At 38.7% G+C, this 22,921-nt stretch overlaps 1 protein-coding gene across 6 annotated transcripts in view; it reads right to left on the reverse strand.

Annotated features, from left to right (window-relative positions):
• Positions 1–22,921, reverse strand: part of MATN2 (matrilin 2) — an 80,509-nt gene that overhangs the window by 28,313 nt on the left and 29,275 nt on the right. For all 6 annotated transcript variants that reach the window (XM_080380111.1, XM_080380114.1, XM_080380113.1 and 3 more), the window contains exons 4-7: positions 19,286–19,408; positions 14,810–14,932; positions 8,365–8,487; positions 347–469 (exon numbers count right to left, since the gene is read on the reverse strand). In XM_080380111.1, the coding sequence (XP_080236237.1) occupies positions 347–469; positions 8,365–8,487; positions 14,810–14,932; positions 19,286–19,408 (492 nt within the window). The remainder of the gene's footprint in view (positions 1–346; positions 470–8,364; positions 8,488–14,809; positions 14,933–19,285; positions 19,409–22,921) is intronic.

Raw genomic sequence — 22,921 nt, forward strand, 5'->3', positions numbered from 1 at the left:
GTAAGGTGATTATTTTATTTTTAAAGCTGTTTGTGTTCCTACAAGACAGAGTCAGAAAGTTTCAAATAAGTAATGAACTTACTGGTTTTGAGCCACTCTGGTTCCTATATTACTCTTCAGGTTCCCATAAATGTCTCCAGAAAATGTCTAATACACAATCTAGTTTACAAAACAGCAAACTGTATTTTTCCAGCATGACTGGCTCAGTTAAAATTCAAGTTTTTAAAGAAACATTGGTTTCAACCTTAATCATAGAGAAAACTTTCATCCTTTCAGAAGAAGCTATTCACAGCAGGTTTAAGAAATAAAAGCAGATGAACTTTATTATGTCCAAAAGATTACTCACTTTTGCATGTTTTCTTATCTGGATTAAGTCTAAACCCTTCTTGGCACTGACAAAAATAGGAGTAATCTGTATTAACACACTCTTGTTCACAGCCATGGTCCTGAAGAGCACAATAATCTGGTCCTAAATGGGAAAAAAATGTGTCAGTAAGGAATATAAATCCTCAAAAATAAACTAGGTAAAAAACCAGTTACTTTGCTTTCTTTTCTTTAGCCTTTTTTTTTCTAGGCACCATTCTGACTTTTTTACCATATTGCTTCAAGCTATGAAAATAAAATGTTCCTTCTTTCCAAATATCTGCTACACTTACAAATATCTGGTATGTATATTTCAATGAATTCTCTGAGAACACATGTAGAGAAGTTAGACTCTTAAATATTTCTTAACATTTCACAGCTAAGTCCTATACATTACTTCATTAAAACTGCCTCTTTTTTTTTACGCAGAGCAAGTTAGATATGATCTGTAATAAATACACAAACATGCTTTTAATGCTGTTCATTAGGTGAAAGCAGGACAATCACATCATCAGGAGCACTGGCGTTTCAACAGTTCTGAGTGTTTATTACATAGTTCTTCCAGTTAAAATGCTCACAAAAGGGAAGATGAGCAAAGTCTAGAAACAACTACCTCGTGTATAAAGTACCTTACAAAGGAAAGTAATTATGCAGTAAGTACTGGGATATGTAGTACATAGTCTACTACTACTGATGAAGTCAAAGAACCTGACATTCACTTAGACGCAGTGTCTAGCCTTCAGTTTTGTATCAGTGAAGTTCATTAATTTATACTAGTGAAAGAATGGTCTTAACCTCTCAGCACTGCTAAAAATAGATAAACAAGTCAAAAATCAGGTAAATCACATTTTTAAAGACATCCAAGCACTTTTGAACACCTCATTAAACAACATGAAACCTGACATTCAGAGGTTAATTATTACTCCCAGAGGTAATTGGCTTCCTGAGGCAGGAACTGTTCTTTCCTTGTATGTGTGGTGGGCTAATGTAATTGAACTTTTTTGTATGATGAAAGGCCTTAGCAATAGTAAACCACCTATATTTTCAGGGCAAATAAAGTGGAATGTGTCTTTCTAAGAAAACCTGAGAGGCATATTTTATCACTGATGAACTCCACTTCATTTATTTGTAGAACATTTCCTTTACCAAAACTTTTCATGACAGCATATTGCACATACACATATACATAACACAGGGATATCTTACGTTTTTACTAAAAAAAGTAAGTAGAAAATATAGTTTGTTTAAGTGTGCACTGAAGAGACAGAAACCATAAAGTCACCATGTGTGCATCAGAGGAACACAGCTGTATGCCTTCTGGACCTACTCAGTGCTGCGTTGCATTTACCTGCTCAAATCCTTGCTAACTCAAGTGTGCAGGACAGACTTTTCCTGGGTGACTGTTTCTGAAGATGAGCACAAGAGTTGAAGAGTATGTATTATTATCTTTGTTGGAACCTTGAGGCTGTTATGTTTGGAACATCAAAAACACATTTCACAGGGCTTTATTAACACGGTCCAGGTTAAAGATGCTAGCAGATGGCCTCTACCAGCTACAGATCATGTGAACACACACACAGCTCAAACAGGGGCAAGAGCAACAGCTGAAGCTCAGCACCCCTAGATACAAGCAGAAGCTACCATCTGACCTTTTGAGGGGAACAGCAGGAGTGGCAGAAGTCCCCTTAACAGTTAACTTAGTAGCTAGGAATGACCTCTGTCTGCCTCGCTGATAATCTGAATTTGCTGCTCTCTTCCAGCCACGCACAGAGTACGCTGCGGGTGTTGGCAGGGTTGCCCTCACATGCAGTGTTCCTTGTATTTCATTCTAAGAAGTCTGGAGTAATTCCCAGACAAAACATTTGTCAGATATGTATGACTGTATTGGTAACATTTACATCTTCAAGCTTTTCTTTCTAGCCATGAGCATGAAAGCTGACTTTCTGTTTTTGAAAGGAAAGCCAGGATTCTGAGGTAATCATGAGATCTCAGGAGCTGGTGCCCCAAACCCAGGCTTGCTTGCTGATGCAGGGATCTGGGCTGGTGTGAGTGGGAGTCTTGGCTAGTTGGTGATCATCCCTGAGATTCAGCATGTAAGCCAAATATATCGAAATTTATGTTAAAGGTTTTAAATTTACAAACATTTAAAATCTCATGATCTGTAGTTTGTTTATGCTGACTCAAAGGCATCATGATTCATAACATATGGGAGCTAGGGGACTCTTCTGCTCTGAAGAACTCTCATGCTGTCTTGACTTTTGCAGCATTAAAAGACTTTTATTTATTATTTATTTTTTATTTTATTTTATCTTTATTAGCAAGGCTCAGAAGATATCAAGTGTAAGGAAAAATGGCTTAGTAAGTTTTATTTATGCTTAGATCCAGGACATGCATCTTGGAAGACGATGATTTGACACAGTATTTGCTCATTCCTCCCTGACTGCTCCTGAATCAACCTCTATGGCTTACCATGTCCAGTCACTTTGATTTTTCCCTAATTGCAACCTGATGGAACTTTCTCCCTTAATTTTAAACTAATTTAAAGCATTTACAACAAAACAGAATGCATTTAATATGGCAGAGGTGCACAGAGCTATGAGAAGCTTGTCTGTGGCCTCTGCCCCTTGGCTTGGGAGCTGCATTTAATGTCAGGCTCCCACCCTTGGTTCTTGCCCGAGACACATTATAGGTATGCCTGTGCCTAGCCTTGCATTTTGCTGATCCTGACTGACTGTAGGCTTCTCTTGACACTGTGGACTTGTCTGATGATCACTGGACTGTTGGCTGAGCCTGGTTACTGTCATAGGACCTGTTTTGTCCCTCTTTGGGTACCATGGAACCAAAGGCCTTGCCAAAGAGATTACTGACCCTGCTTGCCTTGTAGCCGTCCTTGGCTCCCAGCTTGCACTCCCCTGCAAAGCAGTGAACTTTTGTGTTGTATGTTCCCCATTCCACAGCGATCCAACACGAAACCATAGATGTGCCTGCTGAGAGTTTCTGGTCAAAATCATATGGGAAATGACGTTGGGAATATGGTGATAGAGTCTGCTGCCCTACCTGACAAAAAGTGAGTAAGGCCTTCTACAAACAGATAGCAGAAGTCTCGAACTCATGGGCTTTTGTTCACATTGGAAATTTCAACAAGCCAAACCCACACCAGAAGGGTAAGACATCATTGTGCAGGCAACTCAGGAGGCTTCTGCACAGACTTGGTGACAACTGCCTAACATGAATTCTTGAGGGGTGATGTTCTTCTTCTTGACCTGCTGCTGTGACCATAAGATGACTGAGTTCACGATCCAGAAGGCTGGGAGGGCAAACAGCAGAATTCAGACTTCTTATTTTACACGCTCAGATTTCAGCTTATTCAGGGAATTGCTAGGAAGAATCCCCTGGGAAAGAGCCAAGAAGGGAAAGGATGCCTACGAGAGCTAGACGATTTTTAAAGAAAACTTGCTAAGAGCTCAGGAACAAATTATTACACTGTACTGGAAAATCTGCTTAGAAGATTTAAGAGCTTCTCAGTGAACTGAAACACAAAGAGGGAAAATAGTAAAGGGGGAGCCAAGGAAAAAGAAGAGTATAAAAGCATTGCTTAGGTACTTTGGGACAAAACCAAAGCCCAGCTGGACCTATTACTACTGAGGTACACTAAGGGTAATAAAGAAGGGGATCTACAAATATGCTGGTAGCAAAAAGGGAATCACAGAAAATGTGGGCCTTTTGATTGGGGGAACAACCTAGTGATGAACAATACAGAAGTGGCTGAGAAGAATAATGACCTTTTTATTTCTGGTTCTCACAGACAAAGCCTGCTCCCAGATCTTCATGCGTACCAGCACATTCTGGGAAGAAGAGGGGCTAGTAACATCCATTACAGACGACTAAGAGAAACTGGATATACACAGATCCACGGGATGACCGGCATTCACTGTGGGTGCTGAAAGAGCTACGTGATGTGACACCACTGTCTATCATGTATGAAAATTGACGGGGACCAGGAGAGATCCCTGATAACTGAAAAATGGTAATGTTACACTCATCTTTTGAAAAAGGCAAGAAGAAAGACCCAAGGAACCATAGACCAATCTGCATCATCTCAGTCCCAGTATCATGGAGCACATCTTCTCAGAATCAATTTCCAAATATATGAAGGGCAAGAAGATTATCTGGAACAGCCAATATGGATTTACAAAGGGCAAACCATGCTTGACCAACCCCTTCACCTTCAATGATGAAATGACTGCATCTGTGGACAAGGGAGGATCAGTGGATGCAACACACCTTTGCACTAGTAAAGCTATTGATGCTGCCTCTCAAAGCATTCTCATTTGGAAGCTGAGGAAGTATAGGCTGGAAGAAAGAAGGTTTAGGTGGGGTGAAAATTTGCCCAGGCCACCAGCCTCAAAGGATAGCGATCAATGACTTTGTGTCTGGCTGGTTGCTAATAATGACCAGAGCACCACAGGGAACAATACTGGGCATCACATTGCTAAACATCTTCATCAGTGACATAGGTGATGACACAAAGCACACCCTCAGCAAATCTGTGGGTGACACTAATTTATGGACAGTGACTGAAAGCAAACAGCAGAACTTAAATACCGACGAAGGTGAACTTGATATTTGGACCAGAAGATGTCTTATGAAGTCCAGAAAGAAGAATTGCGAAGTTCTGCACCTGGATGGCAAATGCCCCACAGTTTGCACAGACTGGGAAGTGACCAGCTGATCCCATAGGGAAGCAGAGCCAGGAGCCAAGGGCAACAATACAGCTGAGCTGGGCAGGGGCCTTGTCAGACAGGTACCGCCCTGCAGTACCCAAGCAAGGTGAGCAGGGCAGGCCTGGAAATGGTAGCCAGGTTTAACCAGAAGTCCAGATCATCAGACAAGTACACGCTGCTGAGGCAGGTCTGAGGTCAAGCCAGGAAGCCAGCCTGCATGTCAAGATGAGGTAAGGCCACTCCTGGTGAGGGCAGCCAGGGTCCGACAGAGCCAAGTGATCGCTGGGCAGGTTCACAATGCCAGGGCAAGGCCATGGTCAAGCTAGGAAGTCAGTCTGCAGGTCAGGTTCTGGATCAACGAGGGCTATTGCCAGGCTCAGCTGGAGACTGGACTTGACATACTTTGTCCAGTTCTGGAACAATCCCTTCCCTTCTCCCCCCAGTTAGAGAATAAACTGAAGAGGGCTCAGCAGAGACCTACTGCTGGGACACAGTACACCAGACTTGTGCACAGAACTTGAGGGATCTGGTCTTACTGAGTTCAGTGAAAAGGAAGGTCTCTAACTGCATCTTACAATTAGTTCTTGTAGGTCATTACAAAGATGATGGAGCTAAACCCTTCTTGCTAGTGCCAGATGGTGTAACAAGGAACAATGGTCACCACTTGTGGCTTGGGTGATTGGCATTGGACACGAGGAGAATGTTATTCACTAGAGGGAGAGTGCAGCAGTGGAACAGGTTGCCCAGAGAGGCTGTGGACTCTCCACTGGAACTTTTTGAGACTCAAACTGGACAAAACCATAGCTGACTTGATCCACAGTTTGTGGCAGTTCCACTTTGAAGAGGAGGCTTGAGTAGATGACTTCCAGAGATCCTGTCCAACCAGCATTTGGAAGTTTTTGTGTTTCCAGCATAAAGACAGCAGCACATGGTCAGACTGACAGTCTATACAGCCCAATGTGCTGTCTCAAGCAATAGATCCCTAAATCAGAGGATAGAGACAGGACAAGCCTGAAATACTACTTTCCCAGAACACTCTCTCAGCTTCCAGCTGTGGATCATCAGTTTAAGTAGGTTAAAGTAATTCATACAGCTAGACCATAAGCTAAAAAAACACTCAGGACATATAAAATGTGTATGCTGTTTTAAGGTCTTTGTTAGGTTCAAACTCAGGGAGAAAACAGTGCTTAAAATCCACATTCTTCAATAGAATAAATTAACAAAAATTTGTGCTTGGACAGTGGAAAGCACTTATGCTATAATAAGATTTCAATAATTTATGGATGTGGAAGTACATATGGAAGTATAAGAGAATTTAGCTAGCCCTTAGCTGGCAGATGCTTGACAAATGGGCAAGTTCATACAATCTACAAGCAAAGTGAACCAGTACAAACTGTACTCTGGCCCTTGGGGAGGCAGGAAATTCACCTCCCCTGACTCTGACCATCTGAAAATTAGGTGTCTGCTCTGGCAAGTCATACAGGCTTCCTGCATAGTCAAGGAAAACAGGCACTTCCATAAATTTGTGTCAGAGCTGTGGAGCAATTGCATTCTAGAAGCATATGTCTCTCCCTTGATCATAAGACCAGATGTACAGCCTGGATTAGATACTTTCTTTCTAAATGTTAAATTTAAGTGAAATAATTACCAAGTATAATACATAATACAGTTGTCAGGTTAACACAGTCTCTCATCATAAAGACGGAAATGCCCTCAAGGCTGTGTAAAGCACTGAAATGCTGTGCTATATTGATGCATTATTTGAGAAATAATGTTTGAACACATTGTTCAGTAATATGGGCTAAATTCTCCACCGGCATCATCAGTGCCAGTCACCGAAAACTACTGGAGTTTGTCTGCTTACAGACACAATAGTAACATTTCTTTATCAAGGCTCTGTGCCGGTTTTGGCTGGGGTAGAGTTAGTTTTCTTCATAGTAGCTAGTATGTGCTATGTTTTGGATTTGTGCTGGAAACAGTGTTGATAATTCAGGGATGTTTTAGTCATTGCTGAGCAGTGCTTAGCCAGAGCCAAGGCTTTTTCTGCTTCTCACCCCAGCCCACCAGCGAGCAGGCCAGGGGTGCACAAGAAGTTGGGAGGGGACACAGCCGGGACAGCTGACACCAGCTGACCAAAGGTGTATCCCATACCACATGACCTCATGGTCAGCATATGAAGCTGTGGGAAGAAAAAAGGAAGAGGGGACGTTTGGAGTTATGGAGCTTTGTCTTCCCAAGTAAGCGTTATATGTGCTGAAGCCCGGCTTTCCTGGAGATGACTGAACACCTGCCTGCCCATGGGAAGGGGTGAATGAATTCCTTGTTTTGCTTTGCTTGTGTGTGTGGCTTTTGCTGTATCTATTGAACTGTCTTTATCTCAACCCACAAGCTTCCTCACTTTTACTCTTGCAATTCTCTCCCCTGTCCCAGTGGGAGAAGGTGAGAGAGTGGCTGTGCGGTGCTTAGTTGCAAGCTGGGGTTAAACCATATTTATGAAGAAAGGTAACTAAGAATGTACATTAAGATTTTACCTTCAAATTTCCTGAAAGTGAGTTATGACATTAAACACTGTGGAGTTTTTAGCTACTTCTCCCAATTACGGGAAGCCTTGGCAAGAGTATTTTCTGGTCTGTCATTACCCTTCTGCTTTATATCCACTCCTAACTCTGGTAATTTTTGAGCTTATTAGCTCAAATTTGACAAACAACGAACAGGAAAAGCCATGAAGTTACTATAACCTGCTGGAAACATGGAAGCTTGGTAGAAGATACTGATGTTGCCAGAGCTTTGGCACACTATCAAAGAACTCACTCTTGAGAAAAATCCATGGGAAAATAGGCTGCAATATTTCCTCTGATTGTGGAATTACTCTATTTAATTTTAGCTTGTCTTACAAATGAAGCTGATTATAAATTGTCTTGTACAGACTTGTTTGTTTACCCAGCTAGGGAGATGATATTCTAACTGAAAAATCTGGATAATCAAACAGACCGTGCAAGCAAAGCTTTGGGCTTTTACTGTTGAAATGGAGCCTGTTTTCATGTTAAAAGCTTCCTGTTCATAGAAGGGACCCCTACCATTAGCCTCTCCCCCCAAAAGCCACACTAGCCCCAAAACCAATTTGCATTGCTTTCAAGATCTTTGGCTTCCAAGGTACTCCAACATTTTCTATACCTGATGCGTAATTCAGTGTTCCCAGGACCAACAAGAGTATTACTGTTAAGAAATGGAAGATGGAAGTACAAAATGTTCATAATTAAAACTTAACACAACTTACTTCTGCAGGTTCTTTGGTCTGGATTTAAAATGAACCCTGGATGGCATCTACAGTAGTAGGAGTCCTCAGTGTTAACACATTCATGTTGGCAACCTTGGTTATCCAAAGTACAGTAGTCTACAACTGAAAAAGAACAAGACCAGCATGTACAATTAGAAAAACAAAATTAAAATTATTATACATAGGTATTATCGTACTAGTTAAACACAGTAGCTATAAAAAAAGGAAAAGCTTACATAATTTCTGCCCTGAAGAGCCTTTCTGCAAAAAATAGTGCACTTTCAATACCAGTTGGTGAATCAGATTTGATTAGAGCCCTGGATCGTTTCTCCTACCCTCTGAACCTTATGAGCTCTCAGATCGTCAGAAGACTTCTCAACACATTTTCATTTACTGCCTCAGTCATTAACTCTGTCCAGATCTTCACAATGTAGACCAGGGTGTAGCAAAGTTTGTTTGATTTAGTTCTGTCTTCTGTCTCTCCAGTCCCCATCCTGGAATCGCTCTGCTTTTCCTTAGTTCCCTCCCAGCTGTATTAGTTCTCAAGACCTGTTCCTATAGCCTGAGTATATAGGAGACCCATGGCAATACCTTCTACACCAAGGACTGTCACAGTACATTCATTCCCTCCAATGTGCTCCAGATTCATCCTGTACAAAGCAGCTGCAGCTATGAAGTCTGAGAGCTTCAGGCTGATATTTACCACTGATATTTTGCTTATATGACACCTTTCGTATGAGAGAAATAAAATATCATAGCCAGTTCAGTCACTTATTTCATAAGTCCGGTCATTTACAATTTTTTATTTATCTATTTATTTCCAGGTTAAGCTACTTCTTCACAAAGAAAGTCTTAGAAAAAATTGAAGATAAGTCACAAATCAGGTGTTCTGTCACCAAAGAGCTGTCAGGTCCACATTAGGCAATTTCACCTGATTCTTTCTGCAGAACATCTAGTCAGAAAAGTGGATAAGCCATTTTTTTACTTTGAAAGAGCTTCTTTTAACCCTTCAGAATATTTGTGTTGAATCAAGTCAAATTAGACTACTTGCTGGCTGCTATGTGAGACCATTTTCCTGGCAAGCACCTTCCTGTTCCAGGCTGAATAGCTTCATATAAAAACTTATTTACTGAATATATATTTCAAGGATATGATGTGTCATATAATTAGTCAGCTTTCCTCTTAAATTAATTCCAACCACATGCACATTTTCAAGTGTTTTACAAGAACACATTAAGAAATAAGTAGGTCAAAGAATATATAATTATTTTCTATCTAGCATCATACCTGGGAAACAGCCCATATGGATAGTTCCATAAAGTCAACTCCTCCTCTGCATTTAAACCCTAATGAAATGCATTTCTATCACAATACCTGTAACTGCCCAACTAATGATTACAAAGCTGAGAAGTGAAGCGAAGCGGTTACAGTTGGAAGGGACCTAAAATGACTGTTGAGTCCAACTGCTTCACCAATTCAGCACTGACCCAAAGTTAAAGCATGTTGTTAAGGGCATTGCCCAAATGCCTCAGACACTGACAGGCTTGGGGTATCAACCAGCTCTCTAGGAAGCCTGTTCCAGTGTTTGACCACCCTCTCAGCAAAGAAATGCTTCCTAATGCCCAGTTCAGTCCTCCCTTGGCACAGCTTTGAACCGTTCCCATACATCCTATCACTAGATAGCAAGGAGAGGAGACCAATACCTCTGTCTCCACCTCCTCTCCTCAGGAGGCTGTGGAGAGCAATGAGGTTGTCCCGCAGCCTCCTTTTCTCCAAACTAGGCAAATCCAGAGTCCTTAGACATTCCTCACAGGACATGCCTTCCAGCCCTTTCACCAGCTGTGTTGCTTGAGAGACATCTAAACAGGTTTTAGAATGATTTGTTATTAACATCTGAGCAACTACGACCCTAAGCACTTTCAGATGACAAACTCTTCAGGGAGGAACTGTACCTTCTTATGTCTATGCAGCTGCTAATGTACTGTGGAGAGAAAGGAAAAAAACCCTAATGAAATAAATAACTAATTTTTCCAGCTTGCTTTTTTTCCATTTATAGCCTTCTGGGGACCTCTTACTCACAGAAGTAGGTCTGCTGGCCTGTAAGAATAATGAGCATATCTATTTAAATAATACCTTTCCACCAAAACAGTTCAGAAGAGAGAACATTCTCTTGACAGTTGGTTATGGAAGTAAGTATAATTCCCTTTCTTCAATATTTTTTGTATACAAACTGCCATAATTCCAGGCCATCTTAGCCTTGTAGAGTGGCACTAGTAATTGACCTATAAATTCATTTCACTTTTAGCCTCATGTTTCATTTTGGTGGTATTTGCTTAGAAGGGAAATTTGTCAACAGCATTCCAGTCAGCCAGTAGTAAGTTGTCCATGAAGTTAAATCTTCCTGAAAAGACTGATAAAAATTATACATCTATATTTTTTAAATTGAAATACTGTAATGCTTTGGTTGGTATGCAGAAAATATACACAGTTTGTATAAGATCAAAGCAGAATAATATTTTCCTATTTTTTTAGTGTTATTATTTTCATATTTCTGTAGAGTCATGGATATACATTAGAATGTGAACACTTAGAGATCTCACTGTTTTTAATGTTAGACCATGGCTATCTCAATAAGAAACTTTTCTAAAGGACAAATGAATGACCTTTTTAGTGAGCAAGCAATTAATTCAGCTGTCATCTGCCTATGTTCGTTCCATCCTGTTTTTCTTGCTTGGTGTTAGTTGGTAAATGAAAGCCATCTTTTACTTCTAGTTACCAGTTCTGCACTCTGGGTGTTTACATTGCCTTCTCTGAACTGTGGACAGCATGGGTCACCTTTCTTTTGGATTGCTGTTTTACTCCTATGCTGTTTATAGGGTTATTCAGGCTTAGGAGAACAAAGTAAGTTAAGGAGAAGAGTAGAAGAAAAGGGTAGGAAGAAAAGGTGACAATAAGTAAAGGCATAAGGAGGATGAAACTGAAGATGGGGTAAGAGTAGAGCAGACTCATGGAAGACTCATAAGAACCTAGAAAGCAGCCAAAAAAAATCTAGTGGTGCCAGGGCTGCAGAGAGGTGCCAGCAGCCAAACCACTGCCAGGAGAAGAGGTCCCAAAGCCCAATAGCTGCAGCAGGATGGAGACAGTCTAGCACCAGCCTAGGAAAGAGGGGACAGCATGTCCAGCAACACCAAGAAGGTGGAGAGACTGAGTGTCCAGCAGCATGATGGACAAAGAACAGCTCATTACCACCAAACTTTGGCTGGATTTTGTTCATGTGAAAAGAGGGCAGTTAACGTGGAAAGCTGTTTAAAAATGTGAAGTGATAGTGCTCTGCCACCTGTACATATCATTGAGCAGACAGTTTCAAATACTGTTTAGTCTACAAATTTGTTCATAAACGGTGTGTTGCAAACAGAGTGGTTGGCCATTCAGTGGATTTGAATGGATACATTGTGAGCTGCTGGTTGTGAGATTTTATTTAATTATTGCCATTCATGTAACTAGCTGACACATGTCAATAAAGCAATTAGTATTGCCTTTGATCCTTAACCAGTGACATTAGCCCATCAGAAAGAAGGAAGAGAACTTGATAAACCTGCCTGTGAAATAAGTTTTCTGCACTTTCTCATTTACTTTTTCTGGAGTTAAAATGTTAGAAGTCTTAGATATCTTAGAGGGAAACCACATCTTAGAGGGAAACCTTTGGTTCTTTGAGAGAACCATGATGTATATATCCTACTGAAATTCCCTCTTCATTCTCTGAATTAAGAGGACAGAGTAACCTTAATAAAGTCACTGCTTTTTGCAAAACTGTTGTACTCAGTGTTCTCTGGCACATGTGTACATCAAGATCTTTGTTCTGATCCTGCTCATTTGATAACAAATACTTCACGTAAAGGAATGGTTAATTAGCTTAAAAGTAATGAAAACTGAGAGTTATCACTACTGATTCAGTACTCCTTTACAAGATTTTCCAGCAAGGACGATTATTCATTGGTGATCACATCTGCAGAAGCTGTACATTCTTGGTAGTAGCATATTCCTCAAAAACCTCAAATTGTTCAAATAAGAAAAGTCAAATTCTAGAGACTGAGAGCTAATAGAATTTGCAGACAAATTACCACTAAACCCACAAACTACCCAATCTTTTTCTGTTCAGGAAATGTAGACAGGCTAAGTTCTGCATGGGTAAATCATAATAAATATACACTGAAACATTCACGTGCATCAGTAAGAAATGAAAAAGCTAAATGGTCAAATAAATCAAAAGAAAACTGAAAGATAGAAGTGCTAATAATGTGCTTTAAAATCACAACTGATATAGCTAATTATTGCAGGGGTATGAATAGCATGAGTTCATGGGTTTTTTGCTAAACTAGGTACAAATGAATAGAAACCAAGTGGACAGGAAACACACTATAAAATGCAAGGTAACAGTGAACCCTTGCATGAACTGAATTTTGAAAGTAACTGAAAAGAATTGAGAACATGAAAGCTTCAAAAATCATCAATAGAGCTTATAATAGGCTTGTATCTCTCCATGCCTAAGAGAGTCAAGAGGTAGAAAAAATATTAAAGATGTATCACACCTCCAAAAAGCACCCTCCAGAACTTGCAAAGAAATTAACAGGCAAAAAACAAGTGCCACTGTAAGATATTTAATAAATGGCATAGAAATACTTTGAAGCTTTTAGTAAGAAAAATAGACTTTGTATTTATTATAGAGGATAATATTAGGTTTGACATAGGAAGAATTTCACCAAGATTTATTTTTATCCCTATGATGCTATGGTAGCTACCTTCCTAGTTAAAATATCTTGGGCTGCAAAGGACCCTTTAACTTAATAGAGAGAAAATAGTAACCACAGCTGATGACATTATGCATTAATATTCTGTTATAGAATATATGGTAGAAAAGAACTGGGGATGAAAGAATCTACCAACAGAAGTCACAGATTTTCTGTCTCAGGATATAGTCAAATCAATAGGAAAGAAATATATGCTTTATCCTAACACAGGTAAAGGTCTTGAGGAATAAATGCTAAAGTTATTGGATGAACTTCTGTGGAGTGTGTGATGTAGAAATTTCGGCTGGAACATTTAAGAAGCATTTTTAACTAAATAGTCATTATTTGCTGAATTTTCAAAATAATTCAACTTCAAAAAGAAGTTTCTTAAAATGGTATATTAATAGCCAAATTATGCTGAGGATAAATTGTGTTGAGAAATTTAAGCACTCCTATACTGAGATCATGAAGCTAGAAGTAAGGAAAACATTCCGGAAAAGTACCAAGTGAACGTTCCTCAAAACTTCATATGTTATATTAGGTCTAAAAAAATCTCAAAACCTCATTTGTGTGACCCATGTGAAACTACATGCAGAAAGTTCAGTTCCATAATCTGTCATGCATTTTGCATCTCAAAATAGGATTATCGTAGCTCTGTGAAGGTAATAAGATACAATTATATTATGTCAAGAGCTGTTTAAAATGACTAGAGTAAGCTGTTGGACAAAAGCATTATGGTGGCCTGTAGCAGATTTGGGGCCAGGGATTCACTTGGATTCACTTCCACGGGATTTCAGCATATATTTGAAATTAATCATGCAATTAAGTGTTTGCCTGAAGAGAATACCTAACGAATAAGGCAGGTTTTTTTCAAGGACTCATTAGGGGTTTTTTGTAGTGGATACCAGACGGCAGTATTTTCCCAAAATGTACCATGGGATGAAAAATTTATGAGAAGGCTAATAGGCTAGTGGAAAAGATTATACTAAAAGTATTTACTCTGTATAAACAGGAAAGAATAATAAGATACTTAGGTGGTAACAGAGAGGGAAGTATGTTTGATGTTAAAAAATCATTATACTGCATTTCCACACTCACTGTTTTGAGTTGTGATTCTTAGAGCTGATGTTTGCTTCTTTACTGCCCTTAGCGAAAATCAAAGGCACATAGTGGATGGGTTTTTAAGGGGGGCTAAACTTCCCTTAAAGCCACCTTCCCCAAAAGAGTTTAAAATCTCTCCTGGCATGACCATAAAACCAAGTGAGAAATGACAAGAAATAGTCCACTTTCAAGTATAACTTCTGTCTGAAGAGGAGCTACTGAGTTTGTCAGGCTTTGTTTATTTTTAATGGCCACATATATCATGCCAGTACACTGCTGGCCACCTACATGGATCTAGAATAAAACATCTGGTCTGTTGTTTCAAAACAGCGATGTTATATTCTGTGTGAAATTAAGTGGAACAATTTTCCCAACTCACCATTCATTATCAGTAAAGGCCTATGAACATGCCAATATGTATTCTTCCTTATCTACCACTCATATAGGAGAAGACAGCTTCCCATCATTGCCTATGGCTAAACTGGATATTAATTTATATTGAATTTCCCTTCGGTTTGTGTGAAGAGATAAATATAAATTGCTAAACTCATACTTACCAACACAATTCTTCCCATTTGTGTCAAGCTCATACCCTTCATAACACTGACAGACGTAAGACCCAGGTGTGTTCACACAAATCTGCTCACAGGCGTGTTTCTCCACAGCACAAAGGTCCTGAGCTACAAAACATAATTGCACGAATATTAAATTCTTTGACCTTCTATAATGCACAGGTAGACTATAGATCAAAAACAAAACAAAAAAAGGAAGCTATGAACAGCTCTTCAGAGATGAGCTAATTTTAAAACACATCATGCCAATGTTCTGTCAAACAGTGAAAGTCTTATACCAGCAGGAACAATCACTTAAAGCTGAGGAGCTCATTCCTTCAGCTGAAGGCAATGACTGTTGATTGGCCAATGGTGCCTAGCAGGGTTGCTTGACTGTATGTTTCTATAAAAAGTTTGAAGGGCATTCTTCAGGGGTTTGGTTTTTTTTTTTTTAAAAAAAAAACAACTGTTTATTTGTGTCTTTTTTTCTTCTTTTTTGCATAACTCTCCCAGATAAATGATGACAAGGTAGGAAAGGGAAAGAAAAGGAAAACACAACACCAAAAGAATTGGGGATATTACATTTCCGAGTTTTATAATTTTTCAGTTTTGTGCAAAATACCATAGCAAGTTAGCCCTCCCAAGCAAAAGACCTCATTAGAAAAATTATTATGACAAATGAGGTCAGTTCAGCACCTGGACGAATGAAGCACATTGCGCTTTTTTTTCCAATAGCTAGAGCTTTCTGAGAACCCCAAGTTTCCCAAGTGAAATCTCTGGAAAGCAAAGTACTTTGTGTGCTCAGGATCAAGCCCAAAGACTCCTCAACACATAATGATCATTTAGAGCTACAAAAAAGGCTTTTGGAACATGTTTGAGGAAACTAGCCAAATAAATAAAATTTTTCTTTTATAGCTGTCTGCTTCATATCAAACGGCATGATGAACAGCATAAACAGTTGTTTAACTCTCTTGTTCCAGTATAAACACCCACAGATAGATAATTTTCCAGCTTGTTTCAGCTACATTTCCAGCTTACATATATTAATGTAAGATTTGAACAACTCTAGAGAAGAATGGAAGAGATCAAGTTAAACAAATAATGAGTAAATAGCCGTTATCTGACACAACTACTCTCTAGAAAAGTCAGACCAGAGTATGTGAAAGGAGCATCTTTTTCATGCATGCAAAACCATCTTAATGAAATAAATATAAGAATATTTCAAGTTAAATGAAAGTATTCTTTTTTCCCTAGTTTTGTTCTCAAAGATAGCCAAGTTGTTTTTTTATTTTTTTCTTTTCATGTGGAAAGCAACAAATCACAAGTATGGCAGATTTTCTTCCTTCAATGCAAGGAAATCATTTTTTTAGAAATTATATTATAATGAAACGTATCAAGGAAAAAAACTATATTCAAAAGAGAAATGCACCCTTTTCCAGCCTGAGGGCACCCTTTTTCAGCCTGAGTCAAAGCTGTCAATTCATTGCTGACTGAAGCCACTTCATTAAGGGCTCACAAGAGCTGAATACTGATATAGTGTACTCTCACAACATTACAAAAAGGGAATAGAAGAATGAAAAAAAAGTATAACTTTAGGTACAGCAGAATGAAAAGACACTATAATTTTAAATACATACCATTCATCTTTTCTGCATTGTTTAATTTAGAAAGTGTTACAATATATATGTAAGGAAACTATTTGTTCATGGAAGAGCTGACAAATAGATCCAAACCTTAGATAAACACATGTGGTTCATGTTGATCATGTATTGCACTAAACCTAAAAATGATGAAGATTTATTTTATTTAGAGATTGAGGAACATGTTGTCTCTGTGCACTTGTGGACAATCAGTGGCCAATGAAGGTAATAAAAGTGGTCACAGACTGTGAGGTTTTCTATTGCCACACTTGCCCTTACCTCCAGAAATAAGCTGTCCAGGCTCAGTCCCCTTTCCTCATGAATTCTGTTACTTCTCTGGGGAGTTTTTAGACAATGGTCTGACCTTGTCTAGACTGCTACCATACAATCTCCCTCCTTCACCAATGATTTGCACCATCCCAGCACATTTAAGGCCAGTTTGATGGCTCTCAATATTAGATTCCCAGTGCTAATTGCTAAAATCAGTTTATAGTTTGCTGATGTAGAAAAAAAGTACATTAGAAGTAGGTTACTAACACTGAATGACTCCCTTTCATATTTAGCAAACTGCAATCTAGTATCATTAGATTGATGATCAAAGCAAATACACAGTCAAGCAAATCTTGAGTAACAGGTAAGTGAGGAAAACCTAATGTAAGACTGAGTCATAGCTAAAAGTAAAGCAATGCAGCAATGGGCTTCGAAAAATGGTAAAGAGGGAACATGTTGTGGGCAATTGTGCATGGGTCACCAGTAGGAAAGCTACACACAATTCCAAGACTTTCTTGGAAATTAATCTGTAATTTGTGTCTAAAAGCTGAACTACTGGCTGATAAAAATTATGGAAATGTAACACAATAAAAAAGAAGATGACATGATAAAGAAAGATTTATTTTTAATTGACTCAGAATAAAAAAATTCATTTGTCAAAACTGATGTTGAGGTGAGGATGGGGACAATGTTTGAGAGGAAATTAAAAAAAAAAAAAAAAAGATAAATTTTGAATTTCACATAATTTTCCAGAAACTTGAAAGTAGAAGAATTCTTTCCCAAAAATTCTGTAAGAAAATTAATAGTATGAGGAAGACTTAAAAGAAAGTTTTAAAGGATACAAAAGTTTTAAATGAGAAGCATTTTAAGAGAGACACAATGAAAATAATAGGTTAGAGAACATTACTGAAATCTGATTACATATTTGGAGCCATGATCTGGGACTCTGACCAACCTCTTTCTGAAGAGCTATAGCAAACATGTGGAAGCAGAGAATATAGGCTGTGTGCAAAATTGTTCTTGTCACTATTCTTGTCTTAGCTCAGCTGCTAAACCAAATAATAATTAGGAGATATTCCAGAATGGATTGATTTTTTTTCCATCTTCTTGAGGAAACAAAAGCACAAATTTAACACAAAACATTCCCTCATAATTCACATACATGCATATGACAAATGTCTACATCTGGTGAAGGATGCTGGTGAGAAGAAATAGAAAACAGAGATTCCTAAAAATAATTCATCCCATGGCTCAACAGCATAGGAGGTGACGAGCTCAAAAGCGGTTTCCTGCTGTAGCCCAAAGAGTCTGAAGGCATTTGAACACAGCAGCAAGGGTGCTGGTACTGACATTCTTTTGTTCCCATTCCTGTTTACTGAGGCTCTGACTGAAACCGTGTGTCCCACTGCACATGTAAGGGCTCTAATCCCCAAGCTGCAGGGTTGCCTCCGATAACTGATATACTCTTGCTGCTTCAGTGGTCATCAAGTTTTTGATATAGAATACAACACTAAGCAAGAGAGAGTAATAACCTGTCAGTCCCGAGCTACCTGACTGTTCTACGGCACTCTCCTGAGATGTGGAACATGTGAGTTTAGACACAAGGATAGGATTTGAGCCTGCATCCTTCACCTTAATTCTAAATTATCAGCTGTGAAGCGTACATCCTATGCCTTCACCATGACTGTCTCCTCCAGCTTTTTGAAAAGACGTTTCCCAAAATTTTTCTTCCAGCTAAAATCAGTTTGGCAAATTTCACTTGAATCCATGCACTGTCATGGGATAAGAAACTACGTTTTTAACAAGTACATTTTCTACAAGCAATTAAAAATAGTATTACATAATATCTTTAAAATAATGGTGGATGCGGGAATAAATTTGGCATACACATCTAATGTAGTCTCCTGTTAATTACTAGGAAGCACGTTAAAATGGATAAAAGAAATACTGCTTAGAAAGATCACAATTAAAATGAAATATGGTTTGTTATTATAAACAATAAAGCCAATTACTTAAAACCGAAAAGGTCAACCCTTTTAAAGGAGGAAATCAGAGCATAAGCAAGACTTTCAAAACTATTCTTTGAACAATGGCAATCCCTTATACTTCAAGCAGCAGTTAGGGAGAGCTTTTCAGAATGGCAAGTTATTTCACTGATACTGGGTTTATTGCACCTTTTTGTACTATCTAGTACTGGTTGCAGTCTAGACAAGTTACTAAAGTAGTTGGATTCACTTCATGTGAGATGATAAAACAGTTCTTTCTTTGATAGCTGCTTCATGGCTGAACTTATTACACCAGTAAAATTAAAATGTCATTTTATGTAGCTACAGTGTACCTCTGCAGAGCTGTGTACAAAAATGAGCTTGATGTATTTCAGAAAGGTTTATAAGAATTTCATTTACACAAAACAGGAAAAAGAATTACGACTTCACCTTTTCAGACCCTTTCTGATGATTACCATTAATTATATACTGAGTTTAGTCCTACATTATGAGCCCAACAAAAAGGGTCTGTGATGTTAAGCACTTTTCGGGAGCATGCAAGAGAAAAGTTAAGAAAGATAACATACTGCTGCAAGTCTTCTGGTCAGCATTCAGAATGTATCCTTGTTTACACCGGCATAGGTAGGAGCCAGGGGTGTTTATGCAGAAGTGATCACAGTGGTGCTCAACTGTACTGCACATATGGGGCACTGAAAAAAAGTAAGTAAAATGTTATTAACTGCTGATCTTACTTACTTGTGGTCACAACTATAAAAAAAATGGTGTAGAAAATTAAACTGAAGTCATGTAGATATTTCAAATTAAGGGTTGACAGTTAAGACAAAAATGGAAGCTTAAGCCTAGAAGACTGCAAAACCCCCACACTCTTAACAAACAGTACTAGGTATTCATTCCTTTAAAAAGTAGGAAATTTGATATTTTCTGTCTGGTTTACATTAGTGGAATGGTTTTGGACATGAAATTACATGTAGAATGGAGACATCAACAAAATAAAAATATACAATAGAGTATTCAGAAACACTAATTACTTGGTGGTCCCAAGAAGACAATGAAACAAAACCTACCACATTCAAAACCAGAAAATAAGTGGAATTTAAATACAAACTGTTCTAGAGGACATTCAATTTATTGAATGAAGAACATCCCTACACAGCCCAATAGTAAAGAAGAATGACTAGAAAACAACTTGATGAAGAATCTTGCTTGCTTAGTTATTAATGTTAAGGAACAAAAAAACAATATATTGATGAGGTCATGCATCTCCAAGATTCAGTAATCTGGGAGCTCAGCTGAGCTATACTCCAGAGTATGCCCTTCTGAGTCTATTTTTAATTTTTGTATTTTATGTCTCTAATAGTTAAGTAGTAAAATGTAAGAGACTGAGACAGTAAGAAAGGAAAAAAATAGTGGGCCCATTCTGCCAAATTCATCGCTGAACTACTTTTCTCCAGATCAGTATTTTGGAATTAAGACATATCCTTGATGTCCTCTTTCCACTGGAGCATTGCTTGCATGTTATTTCTGTAATATATAGGTGAATTATTTCTCAGAGAACATTGTTTGAAAAAAGATTATTTTGCTCAACAATTAGAGATTGATGTGCTCCTTATTGGGCTAGACAAAGCTCAAAATTTATGGAGTAGATATTAACAATAAACTTCTAGCAGCCACAACAGAAGCCTGATAAATAACTTCACACGTGGTATGTGTGGTACTTGTGGGGGAAAAAAAATGGCTTTGAGATACATACTATGTATCTGGTCATTGGAATGGTTACCAGAGTTACAGATTTATTACTAATATACAAACCACCACAATTCCAAAATCTCTTAATAAGCTTTTTGGATCTCATAATTTTCTGCCAAAATAAAACTTCTCAGGTACTTTTATTTATGTGACAACAGACCTGCTTGGACTTCTTGTCTTCTCATCTTTCTGCCATTCTGAAAAGGAAGTTTATGACCTTTGATACTTTCTAAACAGAAGTTTCCTCCTGGCTCTATTTCACTAGCTTTCAGCAGCAGGTACAGCTTGTTATGACCAAAGAATCACTTTCAAATATGACAAATGACAAATATATTCATTTCAGAGTTTAAGCGTCAAAAAATCTTACCATGTATTAATGCTATAGAATGTGAATCTATACAACATCGCTTCAAAAACAGTCAATCCTCCCATATCAAAAGAACATCAGGCTGCAAAACAGAGTACTGAAAAAAAAAGAGTTCTAAAAAAAGAAGCATTCAATGATAGGCATCCAAATAACTCAGTCCCTTTTGAGAATATGTTGTTACTATCTGTTGCCTATCTTTTGACATACTAGCACATAATCTTTTTTCTAAAACATCTCTGTTACACTCATTTCAAAGAATCAGTGGTACTCTGGTCATCAGATTTCTGCGGTAAAGGAGGCTGCTGTCTGTATGATTCCTGCAACCTCGTTTGTTCCAGGAGGTGTTTGGTGGACACAGCCAGGGACTGAAGTAATAGAAAGGGTGATCTCCTAGTTAAGGAATGTGAATGTGAGCATATTGAATTAGATTTTATCTCTGTCTATGTCACAGGGTCCTTATTTGATCTGGGGCAAGCCCATATCAGTATCTTCAAGGAAGCATCAACTCTCACACTGCACGCATTCAGCTAGAGACACCAGAACCCAGATTTGCAAGAATTCAGGGCTCTCTCAGCTGCAAGTGAAGGCTGTAGAGCTGTGACTGGTATGTTATATTGGTCTAAAAATGCTAAATGCCCCATAAAATCAGACCAGGAATTGCCGAGTCAAATATTTAAAGTTTGTGGGTGATCTTGACAGTCTTTACCCTGTTTTCCTTCCTCCAGTGTAAAATGGGGATGGCCCCACTATCTACAGGAGAATGATAGAAGACTTCATTTGCTCCTGACCGATCCCAGCTTTTGTCTTTCTCTCTCTTCTTCTATTTAATCTTCACCTCCTTTCCTGGATTCTGTTTCCATTTCTGTTTATCTTTTTCTGAGTTTTCAACTCTTGCCTCATTCTTCACGCCTCTGATTTCCCAGGATATTGTTTGCTTCTCTTTTACCTCGCTGACCAGTAATAAAAAGAGGTGCCTGGGATCCCCTGGCTTCAACTGCTGTTTCTGATACCCTAAATCTTTAACAGCCAGAGGCAGCAACTATAGGGAAAGTCTGATTTAATAGAGGGTGGAGCACATCCAATTTATATGGACTCTTCTGAGAATATAGCTGCTAGGCACCAGGTGATTTCTGTCATCCATGGGGAAACAGTGGTTAATTTGGTTTACTTTATATTTTCCCCACAGAACTTCATTACTTGGCCAGGTTTTTCTCTTATCTTCACAGGAACCATGAAGACACATTCCCACAGACATAAGGGCAATACAGACACAAGGACAGCTTAGGTGCCAAGGTCTTTTCCCATAGCGTGAAACCCAGCAGACTACATGCCAGGAGACTTGACCAGAGGGGTGCCTTCAATTGCTCTAGCAAATAAACAAGGTGTCCAGATGTTCAGCTCTGCTACAATGATACTGCCTCTCGGTCCACACTGGGGAGGACTTAAAAAAACTAAACACATTTCCTGGGAGGAATGTAGGCGCTCTAGGAAGCAGAGGCTATGGATGCTTAGATTGCTGCCTTGAAATTCAGCAAGCTGAACACTGCTTCACGGCCCAGACTCAATAAAACATTAAGGATCCTATCTGCAATTTAGTCCCTTAAGTTGAAATCCGTAAGAATCTAACAGCTTAAATTCTCTGTTGCACCTGGGCCTGGGTTTTTATGTGCATTTTTGGATCTCACCTTCAATTCCTGACATAGCAAATGTTCTGGAGCATTCCCTGAGAAAAGGAGGCGGCAGCAATCCTTGTCACCTCCATACTCCTTCATCTGTGGGGGTGGGTGGGGTGGGGGTGGCTTTATTGAGGATCACAAGTATTTGGATTAAAAATGAGCTATAAAACACTAATACATTTACTGGACACTGCCTAGTCAGAAAAAAACAAGTAAGTGGTATTTGTACTGGATTTGTTTCTAAAATGCAATTAAAAAAATCCAGTAAAATGAAGTTTTGAAGCACTTTCTCTTCATTCCATTTAAACTCTCAATCCATGTTTAGTTATGTATCTTACTACTCCAGCTAATTATATGGCAAGGAAGAAACAGGAAAAAATCTATTATCTGATGAATGTCTGTGATGGTGTTCT

The sequence above is a fragment of the Falco punctatus genome (assembly GCF_963210335.1).
Source record: "Falco punctatus genome assembly, chromosome: 3".
Lineage (NCBI taxonomy): Eukaryota > Metazoa > Chordata > Aves > Falconiformes > Falconidae > Falco > Falco punctatus.